This window comes from Planococcus citri, chromosome 3 (genome assembly GCF_950023065.1).
Source record: "Planococcus citri chromosome 3, ihPlaCitr1.1, whole genome shotgun sequence".
Lineage (NCBI taxonomy): Eukaryota > Metazoa > Arthropoda > Insecta > Hemiptera > Pseudococcidae > Planococcus > Planococcus citri.
This window is the reverse complement of record NC_088679.1, coordinates 5,806,468-5,826,524: the sequence shown is the minus strand read 5'-3', so window position 1 is coordinate 5,826,524 and position 20,057 is coordinate 5,806,468. Positions and strand designations below refer to the sequence as shown.

The following is a 20,057-nucleotide window of genomic DNA, read 5'->3' as shown; positions in this document are numbered from 1 at the left end:
ACTCTGTACACACCACATCATGCTCTCCACTTCGTCAATGCATCCACAATTCCACATGGTCATAAAAATACACTATCTAAATACATTGTAGATACACGAAGAAAGATCGAAAGATCGACAGAGAGAGAGAGAGAGAAAAAAAACTAATATGTTCACATAGAGGAAGAAGAAGAAAAAAAAACGATTAGAAATCCGCTGAAAATATCTCAACTTACGAGTTGTAATTTCACTCCTATAATTCGATTTTATTACACAATTAAAGCGATAAACGAACCAACGAACACAACCAGTCGTACAAATGTTTAAATCTCTGACATCCTAATTCGCAGAATACACACAGACCTATTGTCTGGTTATAGACCAATTTCCAGTACTGTTAGCTGCCAGTAATATGTACTAATACCATGATCGCGTCTCGTCTCACGAAAATGAAAAAAAAATTAAATACTACAAGTACCTACTCGTAGGTATAAGGTACACATACGGACACACGCACTCGCGCGCGCACAGGTGTAAGAAAGAAAGAAGAAATTTAAAGACGAAGAAGAAGAAGAAGAAGGGAAAAAAATGAAGGAAAAAAAACAGGTTGTAATAGACACTGGAATGGAGAAATGTAATATCATTTTCCGAAAGATCCGTGACCATGCATTCTCGGCCAAGGTTGACCAAGCCTTTGACTTCACCAGTCACACACACGTTGCCGCCGTGAATGTACCGCACCGCGCCGCCACCGCATGGTGGACGCGTGTTCCCCACTCGTCCACGAAATTCATATATTTAATGCCGAGTTCCTTGTCCCCACCTTTGATGAAAAATGTTTTCGCGCGGATAAACGGCGTGCTGCGTGTATATTTTATTATTTACCGCGCTTTAATAGTAGATATAACTCTTTTAATCGACCATTGTCGGTTTTCACGTTGGTGCCGTTCGGTCATCGTACAAGGCTCGTCTAGTTTTAGTATTTTTAATTTAATTTTTTTGTTTAAGTTTTTTTCGTTTGTTTTCTTTTTAGTTTGTTTGTTTGTTTAATATTGTTTTGTAAACCATGGATATAAGATTAGTGCTTCTTGCCAGCAGCTTTTGCGCCGCCGCCGTTTTCGGTTTCCCGACCGAGCAAGCCGACGAATCGGTGCTCGGTAAGGCTTACCGGGTGATACAAGAATGCGGAGATAAAGATTTATCCATATGTTTGAAAATGCGCGCTTTAACCTACGTCGATAAAGTTTTACGTAAATCCGAAGATATCAGCATCATCGACGGTATCACCTTAGTCAAAAGTAACGCCAATCCCGAAGCTTACCGAGGTCTGAATGCCAGAGCTTTATCGCAAGACGAACTCGACGCCAGCTTACCGAAAAACGCCGACGAAAAGAATACCCAAGTTGAGAATATGTTATTCGACAGAATGGCCAGATTCTTAGAAACACACACTTTACAACTCAAAGTTCCTGAATCGTCCATCAGCGAAATGAAACGCAGCATTGACGAAGGTAAATACCCATTTTTGATCGTATTTTACATCTATTTACCTCCCTGCTTTCCCCCTCTTCCCTATTTTGATTCGATCTCCTAACGTTTTGGATATCATCTGACTAAAAAAATTAAAAAGTATCCATTTGCCTGACCTAAAAGTCGTCTCAAACGTACCTACCCAAATTCACGTAGGAAAACAGAAAAAATAAAACCGTAGGTCAGTTAAATTGGCTCTGTATGTTCAATAAGTGCCACGAATAACTCGTATTAGAGGTTTTCAACAATCAGCGTAGGTACAAAGCATACAGAGTTATAAAACCTTGTTTTTTTTTTTCTTACTAACGTATCTGCATTCTGCAACACAAACAAAACCACGAGGCCACAACACGTCATTCATAATTAAACGACCATTACCTAGGAGACGATGGATTTCGAGAGCATCTCTTTTTACGAGTATCGTGTACCATGTACATACCTACAATACACATAATCTACCATATACGAGCTTAGCAACCGCAAACACTTAGATAAACGATAAAATACAGCTATTAATGAAGCTAATAAAGTACCTCGTAAAAATTCCTTTCACCTCGTGCTTCCTCTTTCATCCATAAATCGCCCCAGGTGCATTTAATGCTCTTTGTTCACTTCGGGGATTCGAAAAAATTTAAATATTTGCCAAATTGTCTTATTCGTGCAAAAAATCTGTAGAGAAATCCGACATTGTATTTAAAAAGCGAATTTAACAACATGTTTATTAGTCAGGTATGTACTTGTCTGACCTAAAAATTTGCGCAGCAACATGCAACATATGCAGGTAATCTACATTGTAGCTGATGTTGTCGTTGTAATAATAGGTACGTTAGGTAGGTACATACACATAGTACTCGATGTTTATAATGTTTTTAAGAAATGATGATATGTATTTAAAAAGAATGCTCCGACATGAAAATTAACTCGACTACATGCACGTGAAAATATAATTTCACTTTCGACGCATTTAAATTCAGAAGATAGGTACTAGTTTTGTTCAAAATGTTCTCAGCATTGTGCAAAAAAACAACAACAATAAGATCGAGAAAAAATACAAATTGCAGAGTACTTAAATTAGACGAACCGAATCATTTTGGGAATGAACAATTACACAATATGGGGGTGAGCTAGGCAAAATTATACGAAAACGTTGGAAATGCATTCGAAAAATCATGATTTTTGGCCATGAAAATATTCGCAATAATGACAAAACCATGCAGTAGATACAAAAAGATAAGCTGCCAATGATCAAAATATTCATCGGTAAAATGTCAAACATAAAAATAACACTGTGGTTGATTGCACTGGGCATCATTTAAACTTTTTTTTTTTTATAAGACGACCTTCACTTCATTCATAAGTACTTGAAAATGTTTATTTGATTTCAAAAAGCTCAGAGTCCCCCCCCCTCCTCCCTCTCGCCTTCATCTTACATCCTTCAGAGATGCTTCTTTTCACCAAACATGAACTCTTACTGACTTACCTACCCATTTGATAAAACTGGATGCAAAGAATACAACCCTCACCGCGCACACTGGGGTCGTGAGACCCCAGTGTGCAAAAATTGAATTGCAGAATTGTGTGAAATTAATTTCGAAGTATCGGAAACATGCTGTAAAAAAAGTAACGTTGTTAGAGATGAACCAAATGAATAAATTCACCTTAAGGTGCTGTAATTGCATAAAGTATCATGGACACGATCAGCTCCTCAGACGCCTTAAGGTGAATATTCTCAAATTCGCTGTTTTTAATACTGTTGCGGGTCACATTTCACAGAACGAATAGAATAGAAAGAGGGTACTCTTACAGGTAGTGCGTTGTGTTCATGGAAGTCCCATCCTTACGTTGTTGATGATAGTTTCGTTCTCCGCTATGTCAACATACGCCGCAGTTAACAAGAAAGAAGTACCTCTAATTTCCAATTTACAAAAAAAATCTCTTAAAAATGACCATCGTTTGTGTTAAGTACGTAATTATTCAAGTAATGCAGCTCAGTTTAATGTTGTTAAGGGTAAATTAGGTATCATCTCACAGGGTAACATCTCTTATAAGGTGAACATGCACTTAGTTCAGTGACAACAACGTATTTGCATTGAAAATACACGTGGGGTCTCACAGACCCCAGTGTGCACTAATTGTAAGATTTTACAGTCTGCACAGTGAGGGTAATGGGTATCTAAATTTTGACTTAGGTGTGATTGTGTGGAACCTTCAGTTTTGAGTTTTGAAAATTTATACCATTACTCTCGGTTTGAGTTCAAAATTCATCACAGCATAAATACTCAAAGTACAGAATTTTTCTCAAAAACGTTTTGTTTGGCAACAGACACCTGATAAAATTCGCCGCATGTTTACATAGGTAATTGAATCTGCTGAATGTACCGATGGGATCTGATCAGAATTCAGATCATATCCTTCTGAATAAGACTGAATCTAAAATAGAATCCAATAGATCCAGTCAGATTTTATCAAATCCAAATTCATCCAGAATATGATGTGATTCTCACAAAGCTGACAAAAAACATGATTTTGGATCAAATCAGATCTGCAGATTGAAAAACTATCGGGATTCAATTTTAGATCATATTCGATCAGATTTGGCCTTATTGATTGCCCAGGGAAAAAAATGTTAATTTCAATATTGAATCTTTAAAATCTATGTTTTTCAAAAAATTTTGTCTAATTGGATCAGATTGGATCCAGAGTTGAATGTACTTCAATGTGATCAAATTTAATTTTATCCTACTTGATTCGCCAAATGGCACCATCCAAATAAGATCTGTTTAGATACGTTTTGATATTATGCTTAGATATAGGATGGGATCTTATTCGGATCATATCGGATTCAAATACTTAGATCAAAATGGAGCTCTTCAAATCAGTTTGGGTTCGGCTATTTTTCGGATGAGATCTGATTGGATCATAAATTGGATTTGATATCCAAATCGAATGTCTTTTTTTCAACCTGGATTAATTTACCTATACACCTAAGTATTTAATTTTATTCAAAAGTTTTTTCATTGACAAAGATTTCGTGAGGCATTACAAACAGGAAAATTCCAAAAAAACTACACTTTCTTGTGTCTTTAGTACCAAAAATGTGGCTTCAGATGACGGTGGCAATCAAATTACTTAGGCACTAAATGCTACTTCCAATTTAAAAATGATAAAAATAATTAATCATATTGGATCCATCGATCCAATTTTTGGAAAATATATATGATCATAATAGATTTTTAATGATACCAATTGATGAATTCAAAATTGAATCTTATCGTATCTGAAAAAAATTAATCAGGTCCAATTTGATCAAAAAAAAAAAAAAAAAAAAAATGGTGAGACCAGAACAGTTTTGGAGAGGTAGCTCGATTTGAGTTATCGGGGTTCGATTCAACTCAAACATATCAAATTACAGCCAAAAATTTGAATCAAACTGCATCTTAAAACTTTTTCTTGCGTTATCACGATGAATTCACAATAATTGCAATACTGAACATTCTCTGATTTGAATAGATAGATCCAAAATTTCGAGTCTGCTTCGCGTGCTTCCGGCAGAGATAGAAAGATTTCAAGATTTATCTTCTTACTGTTGGCTTTTTACTTCAAACTTCAGAATTCAGACTTTCCATTTTGGTTTTTAGCTCAGTTGATTTTTACAGATAGCTTTTGGCAATAGGTTTCAACTCCATAATGGTGTTTTTTTTTAGCGTTTTTGTAACCTTATGGCTTTTATGGCTATAGGAGGTACTTACTTTTATTCAGCTTTTAGCTTTAAAATTTTGGCTTTTGGCTGAGATTCTTTAGCTTAAAACTTGATAAACGATTTTCAATTGGAAAAAAAAGAAAAATTTTTGAAATGAAATTCGGAATTAAAAATTAAAAAATCAAATGAAAATTTCAATATTGTTATTTTTATATTTTTTCAAATTGGTGTTAATCATTTTTAATTAAATTTTCATGATATTTTTCAACATTCAAACGTCTTTTCAACTTATTACATACAGACTTCTTTCTTGTCTAATAAGCACCTCCCCCCCCACCCTCGTTCCATGAAATAAAAAACCATTTGACTCACCAATGTCATCTGGTATATCTAAGAAAGTAATATCGAGTACCTCAAGTTCAGGTCTCTTCTCAATGTCATGTTTAAATTTCAAAATTTTGGTATTTTTTACAAACTTTATGAAAATTTCAGAGACCAAAATGTCCAAATCTGATTGAAAACTTTCAGATAGGCCACGTAGTGCACTTATAGCTTTTATTATCGTCGAATTTCCTTGATTCCAATTTATTCCACACTCTTTTCTCATTTTTTTCATGCCCTTCAGAACCAGGTTCTAAAAAATGTTCATTTAAATGGATTACAATATACATTATCTTATCTTATGATGAGATCCAATCATTGGAATCAACTTTAAATACAATTTTAGATCTAATCAAACTTGTTTTTGGGTAAATTCGAGTTTTGGAAATTTTCCTCCTTCTTAAATTAATTATCTCTTCGCCAGAAATATTTGATAATTTTTTCCAAACTGCCAAAAATACCTTAAAGAGGGTAGGTTAAACTACTAGAAATGTTGGTGATTGGCGAAATTCATGTCTGACATGATACATATGTACTATATTTACGAGTAGAATTGATCACAATTTTTGTAAAATTCTTGAGAATCTTGGACAGAAATTTCTTCAAAGTTTTCAAAAACCAAATCTCCCCCAATTTTCAATTATTTAATCTGATCCAACTCATTCTCATTCTAATATACATTTTGATCAAATCAAAAGGATAATTGAGTATTTTCCAGAATTCTGGATTAATAATTTCAAGATTCAATCAAATTGATTTTCTGTGTGGTGGTTGAGGGGGGGGGGTATATAAAATTGAAAGTTTGAGCGACTTCAACAAGTCACCATGAGTGATAGAAGCCCAAAAATTTATTTTCAGATTAGTCCAGAGTGTAAAAACTTATTTTCATACTATTTCATGGGTTAATATGGCTTCTCTCCCCTTGAGAAAAAAAAACCTGAGCCTTTCAAGTCTGAAACTGAAGTTGCTTTTGAACAAAAACAAGACTCGTGTTTGAAATTTTGCAATTATTTTACTCAGATAATCTGATGCCTTTTCTTCATCTGCTATACAAACATTTTATCAGAACATTGCTGGAAATTTTAATTTTCTGATTTGAGAGTCTGTACCTACTTTCAAGTAAAAAGGAACAAAATCTGAGGATAGTACGATTTTTTAAAAAATATGAATGAAAAACAAACAGGACATCAAGAGAACAACAACATTCCTCCTAAAACATTCCCTACAAAAATCAACTTTCAAATTATTGTCAAACATAATTTTTGAAAAAAAGTCTCTACAAAAGACTTTATTTTCTGTTTTTTTTTTGCTGCATATTCTTGCCTTATTTTCTTTTTTCTCCATTAAGTATAATTTTTCGAATCCTCGAGATTCTTATCTAACGACTTTTGAGTACTTTCAAAACAGTATTGTGGATTGCCTTCGATGAACCAATTGAAAAAAATTGCCAAACTTGGCATAAAGATTGAAGTTTCCAAAATATGAAATCAGAAGAGTTTTGAAATGCCAATTATTCGATCTGAATCACGAAGGCAATAAAAATTAGAATTTCCGAAACCTAAAATCAAAAAGATTTTGAAAGCCCAATTACTCGATCCGAATCACGAATTAATTTACAAGTTTTCACACCATTTCGACCAACCGCCCTGTTTTTTATCATTCGCTGGGTGCACAACTTCTCATCATAAATTCTCAAAAATTCAACCTCATCATCCTTCAGTCATCCTGGTACTCATTTACTTAATCTACGGTCAGTCGAATCAGTTTTCTCGTGCGCTACTTAATTACTACCCGGACTCGACCCCAACAAGTGAAATTTTTAACCTCGCCGGCGCATCAAAAACCTATCCTATCGTAGTAAAAAAAAAATTCATTCGGGAAAGTAAATACTCGCACATCAAAGTACGTTTCGTTTTACGGCTTTCTACACAAGCGAATCGTATAAAAATTCACCTACATATACATTAACTTTTAGATCATTTCATTATTTCAACTAATTACTGAATGTTAATTTCAACAGCAAATAAACCACGTACTTATTATGATAGATGAAAGTACCGCGCGAATACCTTTCTTACGATATGCTTACTACATATTTATATGTACATCACACTTCGAAAAAAATAACTGCCAGGCAGTAGTCGTCTAGTCTTATAAACTCATATGCATTTCAAAAGTGAAAAAATAAATAAATAAATAAACGAAATAAAAAATAAACACAGTCGAGTGGTAATTATAACCAAATAATATATTAAACGTAGGTACATATCCGCGAACGAATGCGATTCCGGTCGTAATAAGCCATTATGGTTCTCGCCAAGCGTAAATTCATTAGTTCCACACCAAACCACGTCGTGTAATCAGTTTATAAAATAATTGATGGGTAAACACCAGTCAGCGTTTCCAGTCGACTCTGCACGAAATCTTCTTCGCTTTTGTGCAATACACCTATACAAAGTAGGCTTTTAATCGCGATTCCACAATTCGGAGAGAATTTCTTCCCCAAATATGAGCTCAATTCACTTAGCTACATTTGTACCAGAATCGACTCGGCTGTAGAACACCTTTTAACCCATATTTTCGATTAGAAATTATTATATCTGTCGAGGAGAAAGGGGAGGCGTGTTTTTCACCTTAAGGCGGCAGTGTGTGTACTTGTAAGTTTCGAACCACACGTTGAAAATCAAGTTCACTCACACAATGATGAACCGGCTCCGGCCCACCAAGCCGAAGGCGACGCCATCATCAATAATTGGGAAGTTCAACGAAAAACCCACTTTTTAACAACTCAACTAGTAGTGAGGCTGGCTATATAGCTGCTTCATCTCGCAAATGATGGAACCTACTTACTTAGAGGCTACATATTGAAGACCCATATACTAAACGATACCTACTGATAAATATTGAGCTCTGAGACTACTACTTTTTCGGCGCATTAGGCAACTTGGCTCTCGGGTGGTCGTAAAAGAAACGTATTTTTCATATATGTACGAGTATTTAACAACCTAGGACCATGGCTTCGGTACCCGATGGCGTGGTAGCGTGTATCCTATCTGCATATCTTCTTTGAAAGGCGCGCAGAGGCGTGAATATACAAACCCATTACTAGGTTACACGCATAAACCATCGTTGTCGGCGGCGTCGTATGGCTCACCTGTTTTTCTTGACCATCGGATACGATAACATGTGCGTAGGAAACTAGAGATGCCTTAAGGTGAGCAGCGAATCGCAGATAAGATGAACAAGTTGCATTATTTTCGTATTCAGCTGTAATGTATCGGCGAAAGTTTATTCCTCGTTTTGTTTGATATGTCTCGTCTTATGGTGATAGATCTACTTATTAGATGGTTTCTATGGTGATAAAAATTGCTAGAATGACCTATTAGCTCATTTTTTGAATCCAAAAATGTTTCAGTGGTGATGAAAGTATAATTGGGTACTCTGATACAGATGGATTTGGAGTATAGAAGTTGAGAATTTCAAATCTTCAATGATCTCGACATGGTTTTTCAGGTCTAGTGAGTGAGAAAAGAGGTTAAACGATTCACTAACCCTTGAGAAAATACTCAATTTTGATGTTTCTGAATGTACGTAGAAGTCCAACTCTGTTCATGAATGATGAATTTCAAGTGATGTTGAGAAATGATGACGATTTTTGAAGCTTAACGCCCCCCCCCCACCCCGCAAAAAAACATTTCTTGATCTGTACTATACTGAAAGTGTTCTCTATAATGTGAAGGGATGTGCAAACAATTGAACATTTTCATGCATCGATCATCAAAGAAATGTGGAGGGGGGCTTTTGAAAACTTAAAAAACACTACCGAGTAAGATTCGAGCATTGGAATTCATTTTTTGAAAAAAAAACACGGTTAAAAATTCAAATTTGGTTTTAAAAAAGGGGGAAATATCTGAAAATGCCTCACCAATATCGAAGACTCCAGAAAAGTTCAAAGTTTCTACCACTGAGCTCGGTAGGTCAAAAATTTCAAGTGAATAAATCTCAGCATTTTACGTTAACGTCGAGTAAAGTTATTTTTTCAAAATTTGTCCATGGAGAATTTGAATTAATAAACTGGGTTTTGGAAAATTATGTATGTAAGTTGAGGAAGTCAAGAAAACAGTAGATTAAAATTGTCAAGAACCTACCTATGAAATTTCTTCAAAACACCTTTTCGTAGAATTTTTCAAAAACTAGAAAATTCAGAAATTTTGCTTTTGAAGGATCCAGATGGGCTCAAAACCACAGAAAATCGACTTACTAGGATTAAAATGACGTTTTTAATGCAATCAGACTTCAGTTTGAATTTTCAAAAATTCACAATTGAAAATTCAAAAATTCGCTGGAAACTCCAAAACTGCTGAAAATCACAAAAATTAATAATTTGAGAGGTTCGAAGCAACAAGAGAACTATTCATTTAATAGCTTCGTTTCTCAGTTAGTTAAATCAAATTTTAAACTATTCGAAGTCGACATTTTCAAACATTCGCCGAAATTCGAAAATTTTCTAGAAAATCCAGGATGTCTTAAAATGAAAATAAATCAATTTCGAAGGATCGGAATACTAAGTAGGTAAACTATCGTCTAGCTTTTCCCCTCATCAAATTTTAACGCTTCAAAGTTTGAATTTTCAATTCACCACAATTCAGAAATTTTTTAGAGGCCTTCAGAGTACCTACTCAAAAGTGAAAAGTGCAATCAATTGATTTAGGTGGATAACTACACCTCCAATTCTTGTATTATTATTTATATACTCAAATCAAATTTTATAGTTCGAAAATTCATCAAAATTCCAAAATTAGCCGTTGGCTCCAGAATCGCTCAAAACTGCAATAAATGATTGAATGGGATCAAAATAACGTCTGAATGACATTTCAATGTTGCAGTTCAACAGAATCAAATTTTCACGTTTTTAGCTCAATAGACATAATAATGGTTCGAATTTTGAAAGATTTTCTCAAATTTATTGGAGACCCTGAAAGAGCTCAAAATCGTGATCGATCAACTCCGGAGATTCGTTGCACCCCTAATTTTAGGGCTTTTTATGGACAATATTCGATGTTTTAAATATACATTGAAGTTCCAAAAATTGCTGAAAGCTCCAGAATTGTTCAAAAATGCAATAGTTGATTTGGTAGTGTTAAAATAACGTCTGAATTACATTTCAGTTTTGCAATTCGACGGAATCAAATTTTCATGTTTTTAATAGACATATTTGTAGTTACTTATTTAGTTTAAATTTTGAAAAATTCTGAATTTTTCTGGTGACCCTAAAATACTTGTAACTCAAAATTGAAATCGATTGTCGTGGAAGGTTTAAATTAACGTGCGAACTGAATTTAAGCTGTGCACCTCTATTTTGATGCTTTTTATAGGTAAACAGTGTTTTAATTTTCAAAAATTCATCAAAATTTTAAAATCGCCTGAAGGCTTCTGAATTACTTAAAAATGCAATAATAATTGATTCGAAAGTATCAAAATAACGTCTAAATTGAATTTTAGTTTCGCAACTTTACTGAATAAAATTTCATTTTTTCAATACTTGAACAAAGTTTGAATTTTGAAAAATTTACAAAAAATCAAAAATTTGCTGGAGACTTTAGAATTGCTCAAAACCGTAATTGATTCAATCGGATGGTTCAAAATGATGTGAAAACCAAATTTTAGCTTTAAACCTTAATCACATTTTTTTTTTTTTTTTTTTTTTTTGAAGACCAACTTTGACGTTCAAAACATTTGGCACAATTCTAAAATTAGCTGGAGGCTCTTGAATTACCCAAAACAGAAATAATTTATTAGAAAGCATCAAAATCACCTGAAGTGAATCAAAATTTGAAAGTTTTTACAGACGAAGTTGGAATTTTGAAAAATTCATCAAAATCAAGAATTTTCTACTGGAGACTTCAAAATGACTCACAACTGTCATAGATTTAGGTCAACTCCGAGGGTTCAAATTGACTTTTAAATTGAATGTTACCTTTTCATTTGAACAAAACCAAATTTTATGATTCTTGATCCCAAACTAGAATGTCCAAAAATTCACCAAAATTAATAAGATTTCTGTAGGCTTCACAATGACTCGAAACCACAATAATTGACCTGAAATGATTTTTAAAAAGCAGATCCATACGAAGTACGTAAATCAACTAAATCTTCAAAATTTCATGTTTTCAATGATTCAAAAATTTATAAAAAATTCAAAAAACGAAATCCAGCATCTACAATTTTACTCAGAAATGCACACATAATTTCGTTGCAAAATAACAAAATAGAAAGACGACACTCTAGACACAAATTTTACACTTCAATTCTTAGCGTTTCGGTCAAATATTTAAAAAAACATGTACGAGTACCTATATTACTACCATTATCGTAATCTGGAATTATGTCACCAGAGCCAAATTCTTACATTTTGTGTTCCTTTTGGTCATGCTCATGCTCACATTAACTCGTTACTACCAGACCGAATATAATACTCGTAATTGTGACGACCTCTAAACAGACCAAATTCTTTGGGTATTATACATCTCGTCTCGTACTAAGTCAGTAACCATTCAATTTTTTTCGCCATCACTACGAATAATAAAAACAACAATAAAAGTAGAAGTACAATAATAAGTACATGTCTGGAAATTACGTATTTTGAAAATTTTCCTGAACTTTGCATGAGCTAGGATTGACTTTCAATACTTCCAGAGTCATTTTAAGCTCTTCTATTAACAGAGTCAACTTACTTGGTGGAAAAATTACTAAATTCGATCAATTGTCTATTAAAATGTAGAAAATTAAAATTCTTCGATGAATTTCACTAGTTCAATAGATACCATTAAAATTGATAATTCATTTATTCCTCAGCTCTCCGTAGATTGGAAGTTCATAACTTGGGGGAAAATGCCTCTTTTGTTCTCCCTCCCTTCTCAACAATTCTGCCAATCTTATTCTCTTATACATAAGGTAAAAATATGATGCTAGTTTGGAATTGAGGAGTTAAAGCGAGTTTAAATTCCTGAAGCATCAAAGAGAAACAAAATAAAAATTAGATACCTAATAAAAAATTGGAGTAGATAGATACTTATTCAAACTGAAAAAAAAAAAACTGATAGAAAATGGTAAAGATGTCAAAAAAAGGTACATTAAGAACAATGTGAGCAGCTGCCACTTCACAGTGTCCGACAAGTTGCCTATATTTCTAGTCAAGGCGATGAAATTATCGTCTGCTTACCAACAAAAATATTAAAGTCATTTGGACGTCTCTCTCTCTCTTTCCTCCTGTTTATTAATTCCTACTAATATAATTTTGAAGTTTTGGCAAAAAAAAATATACTTGATATGCTTTCAATTTCAAATTTCAAATCTTGCGATATTAAAACTACAACAGGGGATGAATGTTTCAAGTTCAATTGGATAAAGAGAAGATGTTCTAATCATAATTTGGTCTTGAGGGCTATTCTGGGGAATATTTTAGAGGTTAAGAGTTCTGGAATACTTTGAAAAATCATAGGGCTACATCAAGATTCACTCAAATACATGTAAATATCCGAATATGTACACAATTTAGCTAATTCGTAAGATGCCTCGAAAATCATCACAAACAAAACTTGAAATAATTTTAGATACGTAATTTTCAACTAATGAATGGCTAATCCTCCCACCTCCCCACACATGCCCCAAAACTTCAAATTTCAACCACCCAACTCATCCCACGACTCAAAAGTACCCACTTCCCCTCACCATCTCCAACCCTTAAAACCACTTCAGCACACCAAACCCCAACTAATCAACCTCTTTTTTCACTTTACAGCTCGTGACAAAAAGAAGAAAGCCGCCAAAAAAATCTTGCCAGCTTTAGCCATGATGCTCATCTTCAAAGTGATCGCCTCCATTCCATTCATCTTGGGAACGCTCGCTTTACTTGCCTTCAAAGCCCTGCTCATCGGTAAAATCGCCCTCGTCTTATCCGCCATCATCGGGCTTAAAAAGCTCTTGGACAGCAAACACCACCAAACCTATGAAGTCGTCTCTCACCCCCACCACGCCGAAGAACACGGTCATTTCGCCGCCAGGTCGTACAAAGACCCGCAAGAATTGGCCTACAATGCTTACGTGCCAAACAAAGTTGACTAATTTAATACTACGTTTGTAATTTTAAAACTAGTAATTTATAATTTTTATATAAACAAATTCAACGCATGTCGTTTCTTCTTATTTTCCTCTTCTTCTTCTTCTTCTTCTTGTTCTTCTTCTCTTTCTTTTTCTTCTCGTAAAAAAAAACAGTATACTTTCTATATAGATAACTTTCACGAGGTACTTGGCTACCTATTTTACCTACCTAGTGCTATAAATAATTCTGATTTCGATTCGTAATAATTTATTATTTTTTATTAATATATTATTTCGATTCCTCGTCCTCAATCCGCATACACCCATCGGGCAAACTTACAGAATACCTCGAAATACAGCGTATTTTTTACTCCTTTAAAATAAAATACGCCTGAATAATTATTTCGAGTTTGTATTCTTTCGTGTAAAATCTATAATATTTTGTCGAATCTATATAAGTCTCATTCTAATGTCTAAGGCTACAGCCAAATTTTACTTGATAAGTTTTTTTTCTTTCGTCTCATGCGTACGACGAAATGCAAAAGCACGTAAATTTGCTCAATGAATTATAAGATTTTTTTTAAAAAAAAGAAATTTGTTATTTAGTAGAAAATTATGAATATTTATTCGAAATATTTTTCGTTGTTGTGATGATTACATTATTTATTATCTTATAATTAACCTTTGAAACAAACATCAATGCGTAATACTCCTATTTATTACAAAACTTTCATTATGATTAAGTTCTTTTCTTTTTTTTTCCTTTTGTTTGCGTAATCTAATTTATATAGATAAAAAAAGAAACTATGTAACTTTCCTAGATATAGTAATGCAACGAGAAAATACGAATGAAAAAAACGACAACTTTCCTGTGTTCTTTTGAGAAGAATACCTTTTACGCTTTATTTATTTAAAATGCCAAACTTTTGTGTATGTATATAATTTTGTATATAAAAAAACAAAAATCAAATAAAAACATCGAGTCAGTTTTTCTTCAATTACTTGATTTATTTCGACTTACTTTTTTCTTATGTTAGTCGGCAATACGCGGACATGCTTAAATTTTTCTATACTGATATAGCTCATCGACTTTCTAAATTCTAATATTCACATGTACGAGAGTATTATCGAGCGTATATAGAATATAATTCGATTCAAAAACCAGTCCTACTAGTCTCCGATTACCAAACGAGAAAGAAAAATACAGGCATAAAGGAAGAACAGGTTCAAAAAAAAAATGAACTTTCTACGAGTAGGCTATAGAGAAAAGAGATGCAGACACACGAACCTTGAAACAAGTTTTTTGAATTTCGACCACACGGTTTAATAGAGGTATAGGTAAAGGTAAGTATACGAGAATGAATTGATAGGGGAAAAAAGAAAGAAAAGAAACAAGATGCTTGTACTGTTGTACACATACCTGTACATTGAGATACTTTCTAATGGTTAGGCTCGGTGGTATGTACTCGTACTATTCGATATAGGTAATAAAAAGTCGTATATGCAAATTTCTGACCGCCTCTGGCATCGAATTGGCATATGATGCGTGAACAGGTTGTTGCATTTTAACCTAGACCTACGTACTACTATTTGTAGCATGAGTATCATTTCGACGTAGTGTAAGTACCTACGTAGTATTCTCGTCCACGATGTTCTAGTGAATGAAACTGCGAAACGACTATAAACGAGTACAGGGAGGTGTATGCTGGCACGATGATGATGATATCAGTTTACATGATCTTTGAGTGTGAATAGCGAAGTCGAAGGCGATATCACGCGACTTATTGTTTCCCACGTACGAACGAGTGCTAATATAATTTGTCTTACGATGATGATATGATGATAATGGTGATAGATTTCGAATTTGCATACACAGTACACACAGACACATAAAGTAGGCTCTAGTCAGGTCCTAGTATTGTTACGGTCAAGTTCATCAATTGTTGACATGTAGTTTGCAAAAAATTGTTGCCAATAATCTCGAAAAAGTCTTAGGACATGGTATAAAAATTAGAGTTGAAAGAATCAATATTCAACCCTCGGTTTGTATAGGAGGGTTGGAGGAAAGGAAGAATGGTACAAAAAATCAATTGTACAGCGAGATTTGATGTCTGAAATCATGTCTTTGCAGTGGGTTGGCCTTCAAAAATAATAAAATCTGGTATGAAAATCCAAAAGGTAAAACTTCCGGCTTTAGATTTTAGCTTACAGAAATCCTTGGCTTTTGTTTTTTTTACTCCTAGCTTTTTGTATATTATTTTATTTTTTTTTCAAATGAGAAGAATAAGATACTGTATTGAAGCATCAGAATTTTCGTGCAAACCGAAAAAATTAAAAGTGAAAAATAACTGAAACTGAACCAGATAAATATGCAAAAGCTGAAAAATGAAGATTTTCATCAATTTTCAGCTTTTTAATCATGCAGATTAGCAGGCTTTTGGGTTTCCAAATTTGTAAAAATCGTCGGCATTCCGATTTCAGCATTCAGCTAGCATTCCATCCACGAATATTGAATAAAATTATTTTAAAAAGTGGTTATTTTTCAAAATGGAGTACACAGCTTACATTTTTTAAAGGAGAGATCCTTATTTTGAACTTGAGCTTTTTATGCTCTCATCTCCTCAAAGTTGCTGATTTTATTTTTTTTTTTTGAAAAATAATTTCATAGGTAGGTACTATTTGATTTCTTTCTTTGAATCTCCCTCCCTTCATTAAAACCTCCTATGTTTACCTGTTGTCCTAGATAAATAGTTTCTTTTTCACCTTCTACTTTTTGACCATCTATCTGTAAGGTAGTGTTATTTTTTGAATTGGTTAATAATTTTGTTTTGCCAAAATTTATATGTAGACCAGCTTTTTTCCCCTCACTATTGAGTTCTTCAACCATACATTGTAATTGGGATATGCTACTTGCAAAAAGAACAACATCATCTGCAAATCTCAACTCGCTCAGGTAGGACCCATCTATGACAATTCCTTCTTTTTTCTAGTGGTGGGATATTATCGATATTTATCGATATATATCGATATTTGCCGCCCTCGATATATTATCAATATTTTCAAGCCGATAATCGATTATCGGAAAATTTTTAAAAATTATGCAAAAATCCCGCAAATAAATTGTGCGAGGTATTTTTTTGATCTTTTTGAGCATTTTCAGACTCTTTTAGAGTAAAATAGTGATTATCACGGCTATTAATGGTAGCCATGGGCCACATCTGTAGAATGATGAAATGTTGACAATTACGTCATCAATGTCATCATTATTTTAAAAAGCGCCAAATTGGTAGCTAGATACTGAAAAAGCAAAAAAATAAGGAATAGAAACAGCTTAGAGATGATTCAGTTTCTCTTTTCATCAAAAATCAGCTGTTTTATGGTCTTTTTATGAACATCAAAAACATCCGATATATATCGATATTATCGATATCAGACCTCCGATATTTTGACGATATCGATATCCCGAAATATTGATAATATCCCATCACTACTTTTTTCCAGTTTAATTTGCGAAAAATTTCTTCCAAAGAGGAGATAAATAACAGTGCCGAGAGAGGATCCCCTTGTTTTACCCCTTTTCCCACATCAAAATATTCCCCTTCCATTTCTGTAATTATTATCCTTGCCTTCAGTTCTGAGTAAAGTTCTATACCTAATCATTTTCACATACATGATAGGCACACCTTGGTTAATTAGTGCTTCAATCATGAACTCGTGTTCTAGAGAATCAAAGGCTTTTATATAATCTATAAATAGTAGGTAAATTTCTAGTTGGTATTCATTACTCTTTTCAATGATCTGGTTTAAAACATGTAAATGGTTAGTGGTTGAAAATCCCTTTCTAAAACCTGCCTGTGAATAGCACTATCATGGAATAAATTTTGGTCATTAAAACACATCTTCAAGGGACCCTTTACAGAAAACCAAAAAAGTATAATCTTTAACTCATGTATTGAACCAGTTATGACTTATGGAGCACAAACGTGGGCAGTTGATAAAAAATCTTTAAACAGAATTCGGACCACACAAAATCGAATGGAACAATCTATTTTGAACTTAAAATTGAGGGATAGGGTAAAGTTGAAATTTATTAAATTCAGACTAAAATACAATAAAGATTTGGCCAAAGAGGTCGGAAAGAAAAAATGGAAATGGGCGGGCTATGTTGCAAGGAGCAGCTCACTGAGATGGACCCATTGGGTGACCTTTTGGCAGATGTATGGGAAAAGAAATCAGGGCAGGCAGAACAGGGCAGGCAGATTGCAGAAAATGAGATGGAGAGACGACATATGCAAACTTCTTCAACACAGCCACTTCCACAGAATAGCTGAGAACAGAAGAGAACGGATACGGTTGGGGGAGGCTTATGCTCTTACTTAGGGCCATGGCATGGCAGTGTTATAATTTAAGATTGTTAATACTGCTGTAAAATAAAGGCTATTATTATTATTATTATTATTTGATTTCTTTCAAGTTCCAAAAAAATATAGTTCACCAGAAACCAGAACCTTCTCCTCCTCATTCCGCAGTTTGAAAAATTGAAAAATGTGAGGAAATTATTGTTTTAAGAAATAGATTTTTGCGCTCAAATTCTTCTGCATGATCGCATACGATCAACTCGAGAAAAAACCTCCCTTGGCCATCTACTGTATACGAAGCCCCTCCCCTCAAGGCTTATGAAACAATAAAATGTAAACAAAATCTTCAGAATTATTTTCAATTCTTTCGTCAGAATTGTTCCAAATAAGCCTTTTTTTTACGAGAAACTTTTTCTGGATTTCTAAAGATTGCTCCCAAAGTCAAAAAAATTGAAAAAAACTGCATTTTTCCCTCTCTTTTGATAAAATTTTTGGTTTATTGAAATTTTTTTTGAAAATTTGAAAAATCAAATTGGGTTGAAATATTTTTAAATCAACAAAAAAATCAAAGGAATTTAATGAAATTTTTAAATTAATATTCGATATTTCCGGTGTTTTTTTTTTATTTTTAAAAGAACCCCTCCCTAACTTTCCAAACAACGCGACGTTGGACTCTATACGAAGTACGAATTCTTTCATAAGTTAAAAATAATCAGAACAATACATTAGAAACATTTTTTAAAAATGTTCATCAACAAATTAATTAACACTGGTTCTTTGTAATTTTTCGACTCAAAAATTGATAAATCTTGCAGTGATTCTTTTTGAAAAAGGAAAACAACAGAACATCGTTTCTCAAGAGGTCACTTGAGGAAAAACCTCAGAAGAAAGGACGGTATAAAAATTTACGATTTTTGATTTTCTTTTCATTTTCTTTGGTTTCTTTCAATTTTGATGAATGGAGGAATTTTTACGCAGAAAAACATAATATTGTTTTGAAGACCAGCGAAGGTCTTTTTCTTGAAAAAGCAATCATTTAAAAGCATTTTAACAAAGAAACCAAAATAAAACTTGAAAAAATTATCACTTTTTAAATTTTTTAAATTTAAAATCTTGGCACTAAGGAAGACATGTGGTGGGGGGTGACTTGATGAGACGAGGGAGTGACTAAATGAAAAAATCAATGGCATATTTTCGGTACGAAAGGTGATTTGAATTAATTCGTTGACTGTTTTTCTCGTTATATATGCTTTTTTTGCCTGATAAATGCGGAAAATCGATTTTTTCAGAGGTCTCACCCCCTTCACAAGGGTTTTCGTACACCACAGATCATAGGAGAATTCAGGTATGTTGAATTGAATAGTGTTTCTGCTCAAGCACACCGATTCTCGTCTCAAAAGATAATTTTCCTGGTAATTTTTTCGTAAACTTGATGAGCTAAACTTGGAGACCTGAACGCTGGATAAAGAGCTAAGTCGAAATTTTGAAAAAAACCTTGATTCTCTCCATTATCTCTTTTGGGTTTGATTTTATGGTTCAATACAGTTTTCCTACACTCGATTTCGGATATTTTTTGTCCGATAGATTATTTTCAGGTGCATTAGAGAGGAGGAGGGGGTGGAGAGTTTTGAAAACAAGAGCTGAAGGGTTTTTAGGAACAGTATATTGTTGAGTTTAATTGCGCATTCCGCCCAACCGATTGACTCTTTGATTTATGTGCTAAGAGATTCAGGCTCGGTGTCCGTTCTGCCTCCCCTCCCCTTCACAAAGGATCTACCCCACCCTTACATATTCGAAACTCATACACTGGCATTATCCTGAATGAGTCGAATGAAAACATTTCTCATTGTCAGACAAAAGTTGTTTCTTGACACCTCCTCTAGAATTTTAATTCTCATAAAAGTTTCATTTCAAACAATTGAAGTTTCGAAAATCTACCGGAGACTTCAGTACTTTCTAAAAAGTCGTTGGAAGCTTCAAAACGACTTAAAATCTACATATCTGCAGTC

The 20,057-nt window shown here is 33.7% G+C and overlaps 1 protein-coding gene and 1 long non-coding RNA gene across 2 annotated transcripts in view; one reads left to right on the top strand and one right to left on the bottom strand.

Annotated features, from left to right (window-relative positions):
• LOC135841868 (uncharacterized) overlaps positions 1 to 20,057 on the bottom strand; it is a 312,604-nt gene that overhangs the window by 87,304 nt on the left and 205,243 nt on the right. The window lies entirely within an intron of this gene.
• On the top strand, positions 817 to 14,688 carry LOC135841865 (uncharacterized). The gene is made up of 2 exons (XM_065359073.1): positions 817 to 1,490; positions 13,392 to 14,688. Exons 1-2 carry the CDS (start codon positions 1,046 to 1,048, stop codon positions 13,712 to 13,714), a joined length of 768 nt encoding a protein of 255 aa, XP_065215145.1. The 5' UTR covers positions 817 to 1,045; the 3' UTR covers positions 13,715 to 14,688.

What these genes read in the sequence shown, in the direction of transcription:
- LOC135841865 (XM_065359073.1), top strand. Translation starts at nt 1,046, where the DNA reads ATGGATATAAGATTAGTGCTTCTTGCCAGCAGCTTTTGCGCCGCCGCC. An exon ending in GAAACGCAGCATTGACGAAG is followed by an intron (nt 1,491 to 13,391) that starts GTAAATACCCAT and finishes TTCACTTTACAG; the next exon opens with CTCGTGACAAAAAGAAGAAA.